Source organism: Rutilus rutilus (genome assembly GCF_951802725.1).
Source record: "Rutilus rutilus genome assembly, chromosome: 21".
Lineage (NCBI taxonomy): Eukaryota > Metazoa > Chordata > Actinopteri > Cypriniformes > Leuciscidae > Rutilus > Rutilus rutilus.
Window position 1 is genome coordinate 29,722,212 of NC_140226.1, and position 13,129 is coordinate 29,735,340.

Consider the following 13,129-nt stretch of genomic DNA (forward strand, 5'->3'; position numbering starts at 1 on the left):
GCTGGCTGTCTGGTGCAGTTATAACAACCTTGAGCTGAACACGCTCAAAACAGTGGAGATGATCGTGGACTTCAGGAGAAACACCCCAGCACTCCCCCCTCTCACCATCATGAACAGCACTGTGGAAGCAGTGGAGTCATTCAGGTTCCTGGGCTCTACCATCTCCCAGGACCTGAAGTGGGCAAATCACATTGACTCCATTGTGAAAAAGGCCCAGCAGAGACTGTACTTCCTTCGCCAGCTGAAGAAGTTCAATCTGCCACAGGAGCTGCTGATCCAGTTCTACTCAGCCGTCATTGAGTCTGTCTTAAGCACTTCCATCACTGTCTGGTTTGGTTCAGCTACCAAATCGGACATCAGGAGACTACAACGGACAGTCCGGACTGCAGAGAGGATTATTGGTGCCCCCCTGCCAACCCTCCAGGACCTGTACTCTTCCAGAGTGAGGAAGAGAGCAGGTAAAATCATCACAGACTCCACTCACCCTGGACACCCCCTGTTTGAACTGTTACCGTCAGGACGGCGACACAGATCACTGGCCACAAGAACTTCCAGGCACAGGAACAGTTTCTTTCCACAGGCCATTTCCCTTCTGAACACTTAACATGCCCCCCAAAGCATATGCCTGTAAGTGCAATACTCCCACTGTCTAGTGCAATAAACTCAGGTGATATTTATATCTATATTATTCATACTACTCAAAATACTGTAAATATGTTTATAATCTGTAACATGCGCTAGACTCCCACTGTCTAGTGTAATATTCTCCAATTCAGGTGATATTTATATTATTCATACTACTCAAAATACTGTAAATATGTTCATAATCTGTAAATGTTTATTCAGACTAAACCCAACTGTGACCCTACTTTTTTACTTTTATACTATTTTTATTTATTTTTTATATATTTTCATTCTTAGAATTTGTATTACTATGTTCTTGTTGTATTTGTATTTGTATATGTGCACTGGAAGCTTCAGTACCAAGAAAAATTCCTTGTGGGTGCAAGCACACTTGGCAATAAAGCTCTTTCTGATTCTGATTCTGATTCTGATCCTGGACGAAAACCTTCTCCAGAGTGCTCTGGACCTCAGACTGGGCCGAAGGTTCACCTTCCATCAAGACAATGACCCTAAGCACACAGCTAAAATAACGAAGGAGTGGCTTCACAACAACTCTGTGACTGTTCTTGAATGGCCCAGCCAGAGCCCTGACTTAAACCCAACTGAGCATCTCTGGAGAGACCTGAAAATGGCTGTCCACCAACGTTTACCATCCAACCTGACAGAACTGGAGAGGATCAAAGAGTGAAAAATTTAAGGGGGTCTGAATACTTTCCGTACCCACTGTAAATACCCTTTGTCTGAAATGATCCGTTTTTAAGGGGCAGCTCCTTTAAGGCTTGTGAGTAAACGTCCACTGTTATGATTGGCTAACATCACTGTATAGGAAACAGTATTGTGCACACAAGTAAGTGTTTTGAAAACATTTTTCACATAAAACCGTCATTTACAGACAAAGGCTTATGAACTCATTACTTACGGTTTGTGATGCAGCTGCAGTCAGATTCAATAGTTGGCTGCTTCATCTTTCAACAAAAGATTCTCTCCATTACATTGTGCCTCGTTACGCAAAGACCTCATACATGTCAAAAGATCAAGGCAAATTTGATTTCTCACGTCATGACACCTTTAAAAAAACACTATCTATTCATTTTACTCGTTTCTAGGTAGGGTTGGCAAGGCATCGATAACAGAGTGCAGGCCTTGTGATGTGAGAGGGATTTTGCACTGCCAAATTTAGTAAATTCAAACGAAGATCCTGATCAAACGTTTCTTAAATGTGTGTGATGCTTTTTTTCTCTCACCGTGTCCTTGGTCTCTGAGTCTGATGGGCTGGATTCTGATGGGGTTTTCTCCTTCTCACTTTGTTCTCCATAGAATAATGATGTCAAGCTACAGAACAAAGACAAACAATAAAATGGACAGGTAATCATTTTTCACAAAATACACTTAAGAAAACCTCACGTACTGTTAGAAATGTGGAAATATTATTCCCATGTTGAATTATATACAGACCAGGGCCAGTTATAACACTTTTTACTCCATATTTTACAAGATGGGGATATTTTGTTTCTTATAAATATAAAAAAAATGGCAACACTTGGCAACAAAAAAGCTACAGTATATTTTCACAATTGCCAGTTAATTTAACACACATAACAACATAATGTTTAAAATATGAGTTATTTATAAATTCAAAGGCAATACAAGATTTCTGTATTTAAAATTACATTTATTTTGACCAGAAGAAATTTACTGTAAATGAATTAATTCTATAAATTACAACATACTGTATAAACACACCTTCAACCTGAGTTGAACTTTTCAGTTAAAATCTACTTTCATTATATAGTAGTAGACACACGCTTATTGTGGTTTTATACTAATTTTTCATTGCTAGTTCATGTTAACTAATGCAGTTAACTAATGTTCACAAATGGAACCTTACTGTAAAGTGTTACCAACATGGTTTTGAAGAAAGAAGTCTTTGATAACCACAGATAAACCGAACATTAACTGAACGTTTGACTGAATAACTGAGATATAACAACTCTGAAATCTTCCCATGTGATAATTAGACCTTGTCTTATCTATATATCATGTCAGTCAGTGACAGTATTTTCCTGCCTCAATGCCTGTTTCAAAATTACTCAAGTGTAATTAGCCTCAAGATCATAAAAGAGCAAACATTTCAGCCCACAAGTCTATCATAACAAAAGGATCAAGTGAAATTCTAGTGTGCAAAATGTAAAAATATGATTACTGTTAGGGCCGGGCACTTTCTCTGTGGGCTGATGCAATGCTTTGCAAATATACACACTGAAAATCACTGGCACATTCGCATAAACAAAGACTTTAATGCTACATGCTGATGCAGAATAAAGCAACACTGCCAAACCTTTAGAGTTATGATTTAAATTTCACCCACTGCTCCCACAGGGACGCTGTGTGTGTGAGCTGAAATGTTTTAATAATACTAACATACTGTACAGGTTTCTCAACAATATGAGCAAAAATTCAATGGTATGCAAAATTAATGAAAAATTGTAAATGACAATATAAACACTATGTATATTGTATTATTATATAATAATTTTTATAATTTATTACATATCATATCATATCACATATATTAATATATCCCATTCATATCATAGTGTTGAGACTGCATTAGTTAAGATCTCTAATGACTTATTGTCAGCTACTGACTCAGGACTTATTCTGCTCGACTTGAGTGCAGCATTTGATACCATTTCGCACAGGATTCTGTTAGACAGACTAGAGTCTATTGGGATCTTTGGTACCCCCTTCGGATCTGATCTTACGGGTCGTACTCAATTTGTACAGCTGAAGCAGTTTCGATCAAATCCTTCTCATGTCACTACTGGTGTTCCACAGGGCTCCGTCTTGGGCCCTCTCTTATTTATTATTTATCTTCTACCTCTTGGTAATAGTTTTAAAGAAATTTGGGATTCAATTCCACTGATATGACGATGACACCCACCTTTACCTGTCCTCCAAACCAACTTCTACTTTTCCTCCATCTATCCTTTCAGATTGCTTAGCTGAGATAATTTTCCAGTGTCTCTGTATTAACAGGTCAAAAGTTTTGGTGTCATGTTTGACAGTACTTTATAATTTGAAGCTCATATAAATAGAGTCACTCGATCTGCATATTTTCACATACGTATTATTAATCGACTTCGTCCTGCTCTCTCAGTGAAGAGCACAGCTATTCTTGTTCATGCTTTAGTGACATAACGTATTGATTATTGTAACGCTCTTTCCTACGACCTTCATGTGAAAGTTCTCTACAAACTACAAATTCAGCAGCACAAATTATTTGCAGAACTTCTGTAACTGAAAATATTCCTCCTATACTACAACACTTGCACTGGCTCCGAGTTAAATACCATATTGATTTTAAAATCCATGGCACTTAATAATCTTGCCCCTTCATACTTATCTGTCCTTCACATCTACACCCCTACTCGTATCTTTAGATCGTCTTCTGCACTCACTCTTGTTCTCCCTCGAACTCGCACAACTTCTACGGGGTCTCGAGCCTTTAGTCCCTAATTATGGAATGACAGGATGTGCGAAAATGTGAAAGTCTTCTTGTTTTTAAATCTTATCTTAAGACTTTTAGGCAGGCTTTTATGTAATTGTATTTGTATCCAGTCTGTCCAGGCTGTAATGAGGATCATTTATTATTTATTTTTGATTGTTTTATTATGTTTGTAAGGTGTCCTTGAATGTCATGTAAGATGCCTATAAATAAAATGTATAATAATAATAATATCATGCCAAATAATATAATGTCCTAAGTAACCAGCAGGTGGCGCCAGGATCTCACACTGACCTGCTAAGCATTCAGTTCACTCAACCACCACACACACAGTTGTTCAATTATTTACATCTTCAATGCATTCTGCAAACAGTCAACAGTTAAGAGATGATACCTGTCATTTTCCATAAGAAGAGCCAGGCGGCCGTAGTCCCATGCTGCCTTCCTCAAACAGGAGAAGATTAGAAGCAGGAACTACAATAAAAAATAAACCAAACCTCAGTGATATCAGCATACTGTTCATATCATGTTCAAGATATGAGTGACCTAAATAAAAACAGCATAACTGCTAGTAAATTACATGCACAGTGAACAATATCTGATGCTCATGCATTTTAAAAGATGTGATATATTCCAGAATATACCCAGAAGACATTGTGCCACTTTAAAAGTGTGCCAAAGATATTGGTATAAAAAGAGAATAAGAACTATTTGTGTAAGTAGACCCTTGCACTCGACTCACTAGACCCCTGAACTGCAGTAATAATTAGCCATTTCTTTGGCCGGAGAGAGACGAGGTGTGTGGTTGTCTTGGAAACTAACAGGCTGTGCGGTCTGCATGCACACTTGTGTTCATAATGAATAACAGTCAATGAAAAGACAACAGAAAGCGCTGACTACTGGGAAGCTATAGTCTCTATTTAGCTTCCTAGGTTGCTGGTTCTAAACTTAAAGGTGAAGAGTGTTATTTCTTCCTCACAAGCGTCACCAAAAATAACTGCAAAAAACACTCCCTCTGTTTATAATTGAATCATGAGCGATTCAATGTTGAGTTCAACTCAAATGTGCTGTATATAAACTACTGTTTAAAAGTTTGGGGTCAGTAAGTAAAAAAAAAAATGTATACCTTTATTCAATAAAGATGCACTGAATTGATCAAAAGTGACAGTAAAGACTTTTTCATTGTTACAAAAAAAATTATATTTCAACTTAAATGCTATTCTTTAAACTTTCTATTTATCAAAAGCAAATTTCAACTGCAATTTTACGTTAACTACCTGATTTAACCCATATAATGTAGTTTTGGTGGCATAAATCAATGTGTTTAGGTTGATTTAGCAACATTACATAATATTATTGACTTGAATGAACTTAAATGTTAGTATTTTTAGGTCACCATTTCTTTCAGTGTATATGCAGCAGCAGGTATGCTTTTCTTCAAATTAATTAAAGTGTGTTAACTTTTCTTTTTTATAGATTGGGGGAATGTAATTTCTTTCATGACAATTTAGCAAATTTCCTTCCCAAATTCTCATTAATTAAAACCAATATTTTTTTTTTCATTAAAGTCCCCATGAAATCAAAATGTTTTTTTTGATTTTGGCTTTTAGTATGAATGTTAGCCTTACTGTTATCTATAAGCTAGTGTTCTCCAAAACAAAAAACAAAATTCGCATTTAGAAGATATAAGCATTTGAAACTTATAGTCTCTCTTTTCTGCCAACAAGGATCAATGATTTTGATGATATCACTCTGCACTCCTTCTCATCAGATTTTCTGTCCAATCAAATTCTCTCTAGAATCCGAAGCGTGAAATATCCCGCCCCCTACATTATAAATAGATGCTGCAGCTGAAATCAGTTACTTATTTACGCATTAACATGGTGAATGGCACAAAGTGCACTACATAGAGGTAAAAGGAAAGGAGCTGATCGATATGTCTTGCCCTGTCTTCCTGTTTCAGTGGAAATTATTCTGATTTCTCTCAACATGGGGACTGCAGAAATGACAGTCAATAAATGGCAAAACAAAGTAACTTGAATTACTCATTTTAAAAAGTAACTCTATATATTTTGTTGTAAATTTACAAGTAATATGTTACTGCGCATACAAATTTTATTTGAAATTTTATGCAAAGTGTTTTTTTCTTTTGATTTTGGTGTGAAAAAGCAACAACATGTTCTTCACCCAGACACCGGAGTTCTTTAGGGTTCAAAGAGGATTAAAATTCTCAAACAATTAGAGGTTATAACATAATTGAATCACAAGGAAGTACATAAGATGCACTTGACATTAAGGGCCAGATTTACTAAACAGGGCAAATGAGCGTGAGAGCGCAATTCCATAAAAGCGCAGATGGGAGTGGAAAGTTCTGCGTGTGATTTACTGACGATGTGCAACTTAAGTAAAGTTCACAACGTAATTTCGGGAGGAGTGAACCCATCTAATCTTTCAATTAACTGCCGGAGCATAAAAGCAGCCGCTCACCTTGCTCTGGCATCAGCTGTTTTGGCATCCCTCCACCTCCCCAACTCCACCGATGTAATTTAGGCATCTTACTACCATACTCATCATCTACTGTAAGCATTAGTAGTCCCACTGGGGGGTGTATATAAGCTCGAGTTGAAGCTGCTTCCTGCTTCCTTACTTACGGTTTCCTTCCAAACCGTAAGTAATGAGTTCATAAGCCTTTGTCTGTAAATGACGGTTTTCAAAACACTTACTCGTGTGCACAATACTGTTTCCTATACAGTGATGTTAGCCAATCATAACAGTGGACGTTTACTCACAAGCCTTAAAGGGATGCTCCACTTTTTTTGGAAATAGGCTCATTTTACACCTCCCCCAGAGTTAAACAGTTGAGTTTTACCGTTTTCGAATCCTTTCAGCCGAACTCCGGGTCTGGCGGTCCCACTTTTAGCATAGCTTAGCATAGATCATTGAATCGGACTAGACCATTAGCATCTCTCTCAAAAAAATGACCAAAGAGTTTCGATATTTTTCCTATTTAAAACTTGACTCTTCTGTAGTTACATCGTGTACTGAGACCGACGGAAAATGTAAAGTTGTGATTTTCTAGGCTGCTATGGCTAGGAACTATACTCTCATTCCTGCGTAATAATCAAGAAACTTTGCTGCCGTGCCATGAGTCCAGCAGGCGTAATGATATGACGCAGCGCCTGAAAATAGTCCCCTCCTCGGTAACGTGACCGCGACTAAGTTTGTCTAACCTATTAGACCTATTTTCAGGCGCTGCATCATTGGAGTGGAGTATCCCTTTAAGACATGCTTTCTTTGGTCTTTAAATAATGGCGCAAATACCAGTAAATTGACGAGCGCAAACCCTAATAAATCACCTTGCATGATTCATTTACATACTTTCCTTGCATAAATTTTGCGTCTGAAAGGGAAACTCCTACAAATGCATATGCAATGAAATCCCTGTCCACGCCTTTTCAGCGCAAATTTTTCATTGTGTCTTTAGTAAATCCTGAAAGTAGTTTTTAATGCCAAAAGAGGGTTTTGTGCTGGCACAAGCTGTTGGTACATCTGGCCCTAAATGTCATTCAGTTGTAGATAAACAGTGAAATATGTTAGCAGGGATGTTGTACCAGCCACACAACGACGTTGATGGCGAGGACAGTGGGGACTCCTCCAAAGGGCAGGCCCTGCAGGACACTGCTGCGAGAGTGAGAGCGATAACATCTCTCTGCTGTGCTGTTCTCCTCCATCAGTGAGCCCAGGAAACTCCTGACGTCCAGCTCCTCTAGAGGACTGCCACCACCTGCAGGCCAGGACTCAAACACCGGCTGAGACGAACCCAACAGGTCAGAGCGCACCGCCATGGCTCAAGAAGCCCTTCAAACTGTCAAAGCATCACTGAGGAGAGACGACAGGGAACAAACAACATCAAAGACATGCAGAATATTTGAAAAGAAAATAACATTGATGATGTCAACTACTGAAATTAGGAAAAATACTAAATTAATCAATCGGGAAACATAAAACAGCCTCAGGGGCTTGTTGAACATCACAGCTGAGAAGAAATATTAAATATTCAAGTTTCCGTTTAATTAAATGAAGCAAAATAAGTTTAAATAAATAAGCTAAAACAAAAACTGCAATAAAAATAAAGCTAAATAGAAGTATTTAAATCAAAAACTAAAAAACTAATTAAAAAAATTCAACAGTTTTAAAATTAAAACAAACTGAAAATAAAAAAAGAACTTTAGTTTAGGTTTCAATTCTCACTATTAACTAGTTGCTTATTAGCATGCACATTACTAGGATATTGGCTGTTTATTAGTACTTATAAAGCACTTATTAATGCCTTATTCTTCATGACAATATTCTACATCCCTAATCCTACCCAATTCCTAAATTTAACAACCTTACTAACTATTAATAAGAAGTTTACTGAGGCAAAAGTCGTAGTTCATAGTTAGTTAATAGTGAGAATTGGACCCTAATCTAAAGTGTGACAGAACTTTCTATTCGTCAAAATATCCTGGGGGAAAAAAATATCAGTTTGCACAAAAATATTAAGCTGTTTTCAACATGAATACTGTAAATGTTTCTTGAGCAGCAAATCAGCATATTATTATGATTTCTGAAGGATCATGTGACTGAAGACTGGAGTTGTGATGTTGAAAATTCAGCAATAAGTTACATTTTAAAATGTATTAACATAGAAAATACTTGAGATGGCATTAGTGAATTTTTTTTTTTTAAAGACATATGCCTTGAACTTCTGAAGAATACAGTCATTGGATTTCCTCTAAAATGTTTCAGTTTAATGCTGACACTGATGTTGAGGACCGTATAATGATCTTTACGAAGTATACCCAGGCCTGAGCAGTTGAAGCATTGTGCATTCATTCTGCAAAAAGCTGGTACTAGCAACGGGGCAATTTGAACAAACATTTCTAAACCTTTGAACAAACACTGAGGCAGCTTGAAGCACCATTTTCATTCAGTTTAACAGATGTGTTTCAATTACCTTTATGAATATTGCCCTCAAGCGCATTAACAGGAACACACAAAACAGGGTCAACGCTCATTGCTTTCTTTGGTGATATTACAGATAATGTTGTGCCTTAAACTGATGATTGCCATTGTACTAACAACCCATCTCTCAACTCACACAGACTAAGTCACTTAATCACTTTTTGAAGCTACATCATCCTCAAGTCATGCAGACTATTTGACTCCAGCAAATCTAATCGACTATAAAACAAACTATAACTGATGCTGTTTTTTTATTCTACATTGTTGAAATATACATGGATTAAAGTTAGTTATGATGCTGTCATTTCCTGTTGTTTGTAATGTCAATCAAATGGCAATTTGCACTGAAAAATGACCTAATGGCTCTGAAATATTATATATTATTGTATAATATATATATTATTATACAATATTGCAATAATAATACGTTTAAATTGACTAATATTAAAAAAAATTAAAGAAGAAAATTTATATATTTAAATAGTTTTACAGTTATAGCTTTTAAAATATAGAGATATCATGCTCAAGTAAGAACAACTAACCATCTATACAGTATAAAACTACTGGTATCTAAATCGGGTCATACAGCAAGCAATCATGATTAGTTGAAGCTCGCTTTTATGAGAAAAATTCTGTTGACTGGAAAAAATATAACATCCCCCATTACTCACTAATTTACTGTCAGCTCAAATAAATAACCAATAGGTTTGCACGGTTGCTTCCAGTCGGACAGATGGTGCATAGATGGCTCTTTTGCTTAGCACAGTCTGACTCTCATCCTCTCGCCATAGGTTAGGAAAGAAAAACTAACAGCCATTAATCACAGGTTAAGAAATTATGAAGATGAGTCAGCAGTTCTTTCCTCTAAACATTGCCTGTACAGTACACACACACACACACACACACACACACACGGTATAGTATACTATAATATACACGATACAATGCTGTACAACACATAAATAAGTTCTACTATAACTTACAACATTATTTCATAAGTGAATATGCTCAAAAAATAATGCTCCAACGCCCCAAAAATATCACATTTCCTTTACAACACAAGATTCATGAATATATTGTGTATATAAAAGCGTCTCAGATAACAAAGCACTGTGTATATATGCCAGTACTTTGTTATATGAGATGCTTTTACCCAAAGCAATTAATAAATAGATTTGCATGTATAAAATATCAAAGCAGAAACAACATACCGTGTGAAAACAACAACATGTGAAATGCATACATAAATATTGTATTTCTATTAAGGAACAATGTTCATTTTTAATTGTCAAATAGATCATGTAAACAGTGAAATGTAATGGGAGAGAAACTCATTCCTGAAAAAGTGAAGTGTCATCTCACTCTGTTAGGTGTTTTGTAGTTTACTTGAAAAGACTGAGAATGAGTAAAAGAAGAAACACGTTTGCATCTACAGTCCCACTGTTGTGAGGGTGAGCAGCTGGAGATGCTAAGAGCTAAAGCCACCTGAGCTCCTGATGACACGTTCACACGGATCTGCGAAAACGACTAAAAACGCTGTATTATTCATGCCAGGCCAGTAGTTGGCGATGTCACTTCGTAAAGAAAACCAATAGACTGAACATGTAACGCGCAAGTGTCACCGTTTTCACAAACTTGTGTTTTTGTAGTTTACACAGAGACAATAATGGTATTGCTTTCATAAACTTGCACTTTGAAACCCGTTTTTAAAGGTTTGCCTTTTCAGGCCCCCAAAACACAGTTGTCGTGTAAATAAACTGCCAAAACGCATAATTTTTAGCTAAAAATGGTGTCGTGTAAACAGCCCCTTAGTTTTGTAACGTTGTTTCTCATGTTAGATTACTCGCTTTTGTTTTGTAAAAATAAAGTTTAAGCTGCTAAAAGATCCGCTACTACTTATCTTCCCCCTTTCCTGGACATAACAAAAACATCTTTAAATTCAAAATGGTATTTAATGATTAAGTTTGGAAGCTAGCAGATGTGTTACACAGATTAAATATATAAACTGAAACAAATAGTAATTTTATTAAGAAAGCATATATATGGCTTATTCTATAATTGGCGGTACATTTCACGAGATGGTCCTCACTGCAGAACATGAAATCCAGGGGGAGGAGTCGGATCCAGATCCAACTCCTCCCACCTTACATATACCTAAACCTACCCATCTCCGACTCCACCCCCTGATCCCTAAACCCACCCCTAAACCTACCAATCTCCACCCCTTATATCTGGATCCAACTCCGCCCCCTGGATCTCGTGTACTGCATTGAGGTGCTACTGCATTTCACACTAAAAAGTTAAAGGAGCTGTATGTAAGAAATGTATTTCAATTAATCATAAAATGGCCCTGATATGTCACTAGACATTAAGAAATCATGTTAATTTCAAATACTTATATCACTGACAACAGTAGTCCGGCCAGGATATTGTCACTTAAAAAGTGAAGTTGCAGCCCTCAACTGATGTTGATGTTGTCATGTTGTGTTTTGGCCTGAAGCGCCACCCTCCACCTATCTACCAATCACGAAGTCAGTAGTGTTTCGGCATCCGGGTTGCCAGCTCTGCTCTAGTTACCACAGCTGCAGCTACAAACGTTCCTGCTGGATCCTGCAGCCTATCTGGCAACCTCGAGTCAGGGGGGAGGGGGAGGGGATACACCGCTCTACAGTAATTTGAAAGTGATTGCAGTACCAGTTTTGGCCACAATCTTACATACGGCTCCTTTAAATGCCTTGTTTAATGCTATGTTTAACTTTTAGCAAAGTTGCACAAGTTTTTGTCCTCTTGATCTTTTCTCAGAGAGAGTTTCCTCCAAAGGATGGTACAGAAAACCACGCACACTATGTGCCATGATGAAATGTTTTTCGTTTTGATATATGAAGCTTTTGGGCCTGGAATTCAATATTAGATTGTCCTGAACTCTGAACCAAAAGAATCAACTTCAGTGCATGTCCAAATAGTAAAAGCATTTGTCAGCTGAAGCTCCATTACCTGCTTGAGCAAGCACATGATTTTGGAGTATGTATGAAAAACGGAGAAAGACTTGAGACAGCAAAAGGCAAGACAGGAATAACACTGTGAACTCTAATCGACCCGCTTAATGAAACTTGTCAAATCATAAGGATAAAGATAATAGAGTATTATGCCCCCATGAAACGACTAACAATTACCTTTAATGAAACAATATCAGAGTCTGGTCGCTCTACCGGGGAGAACACTGAGTCATGTTTCAACATGCTTTTATCCTCACAGTGCTTGTTATTTGTGTTGTGCTTGCATCTTTTACTGCAAAGTCACTGAATCTAGGTTACGTTCCTTCAAATCAGCTCTCAGATCCTCAGGGCTTGTGAATACAAATGAGTCAAAGCGTCACATTCTTTTTGCATATTCACTTGATGCATTTTGGAAGTATTTTTGCTTCCCAAATAGAGAGGTGCAGGCTATTACTATAACAGCTTTCCTGTGTTCAAGAATCCAAAAAAGGACATTTTACAAATAGTTTCAAAAGTCATTTCGAAAATAAATAGCATGTAGTTCAAGAGATGTAATTTCCCTATAAATTAGGGATGTAATATTTAACATCCAAAAATCCATTCATCCATAGCTTTCTTTTTTTTCCTAATATCATGAATTATTAATTCATAAGTATAATTAAGTTTTACAGAGTCGCACCACATGATATTTTATAACCTCTTATTTTTTCAAAGACTTATCGATCTTGACATAATCAGGGTCTGCAGGGGTCTCCTCTATATTTTTTCTGTATATTCCTGCATCTTGTTTGGACCATATTGCATTGATTCTGTGGGAAAAAATTATATATATATATATATATATATATATACACTCACCTAAAGGATTATTAGGAACACCTGTTCAATTTCTCATTAATGCAATTATCTAATTAAACCAATCACATGGCAGTTGCTTCAATGCATTTAGGGGTGTGGTCCTGGTCAAGACAATCTCCTGAACTCCAAACTGAAT

At 36.9% G+C, this 13,129-nt stretch overlaps 1 protein-coding gene across 1 annotated transcript in view; it reads right to left on the reverse strand.

The window, feature by feature from the left end:
- The window catches only part of tmem63c (transmembrane protein 63C), a 55,545-nt gene that overhangs the window by 28,716 nt on the left and 13,700 nt on the right, over nucleotides 1–13,129 (reverse strand). The window contains exons 2-4 of the mRNA XM_084394007.1: nucleotides 7,744–8,011; nucleotides 4,527–4,606; nucleotides 1,869–1,956 (exon numbers count right to left, since the gene is read on the reverse strand). Coding sequence (XP_084250133.1) covers nucleotides 1,869–1,956; nucleotides 4,527–4,606; nucleotides 7,744–7,977 — 402 coding nt within the window. The 5' untranslated portion in view covers nucleotides 7,978–8,011. The remainder of the gene's footprint in view (nucleotides 1–1,868; nucleotides 1,957–4,526; nucleotides 4,607–7,743; nucleotides 8,012–13,129) is intronic.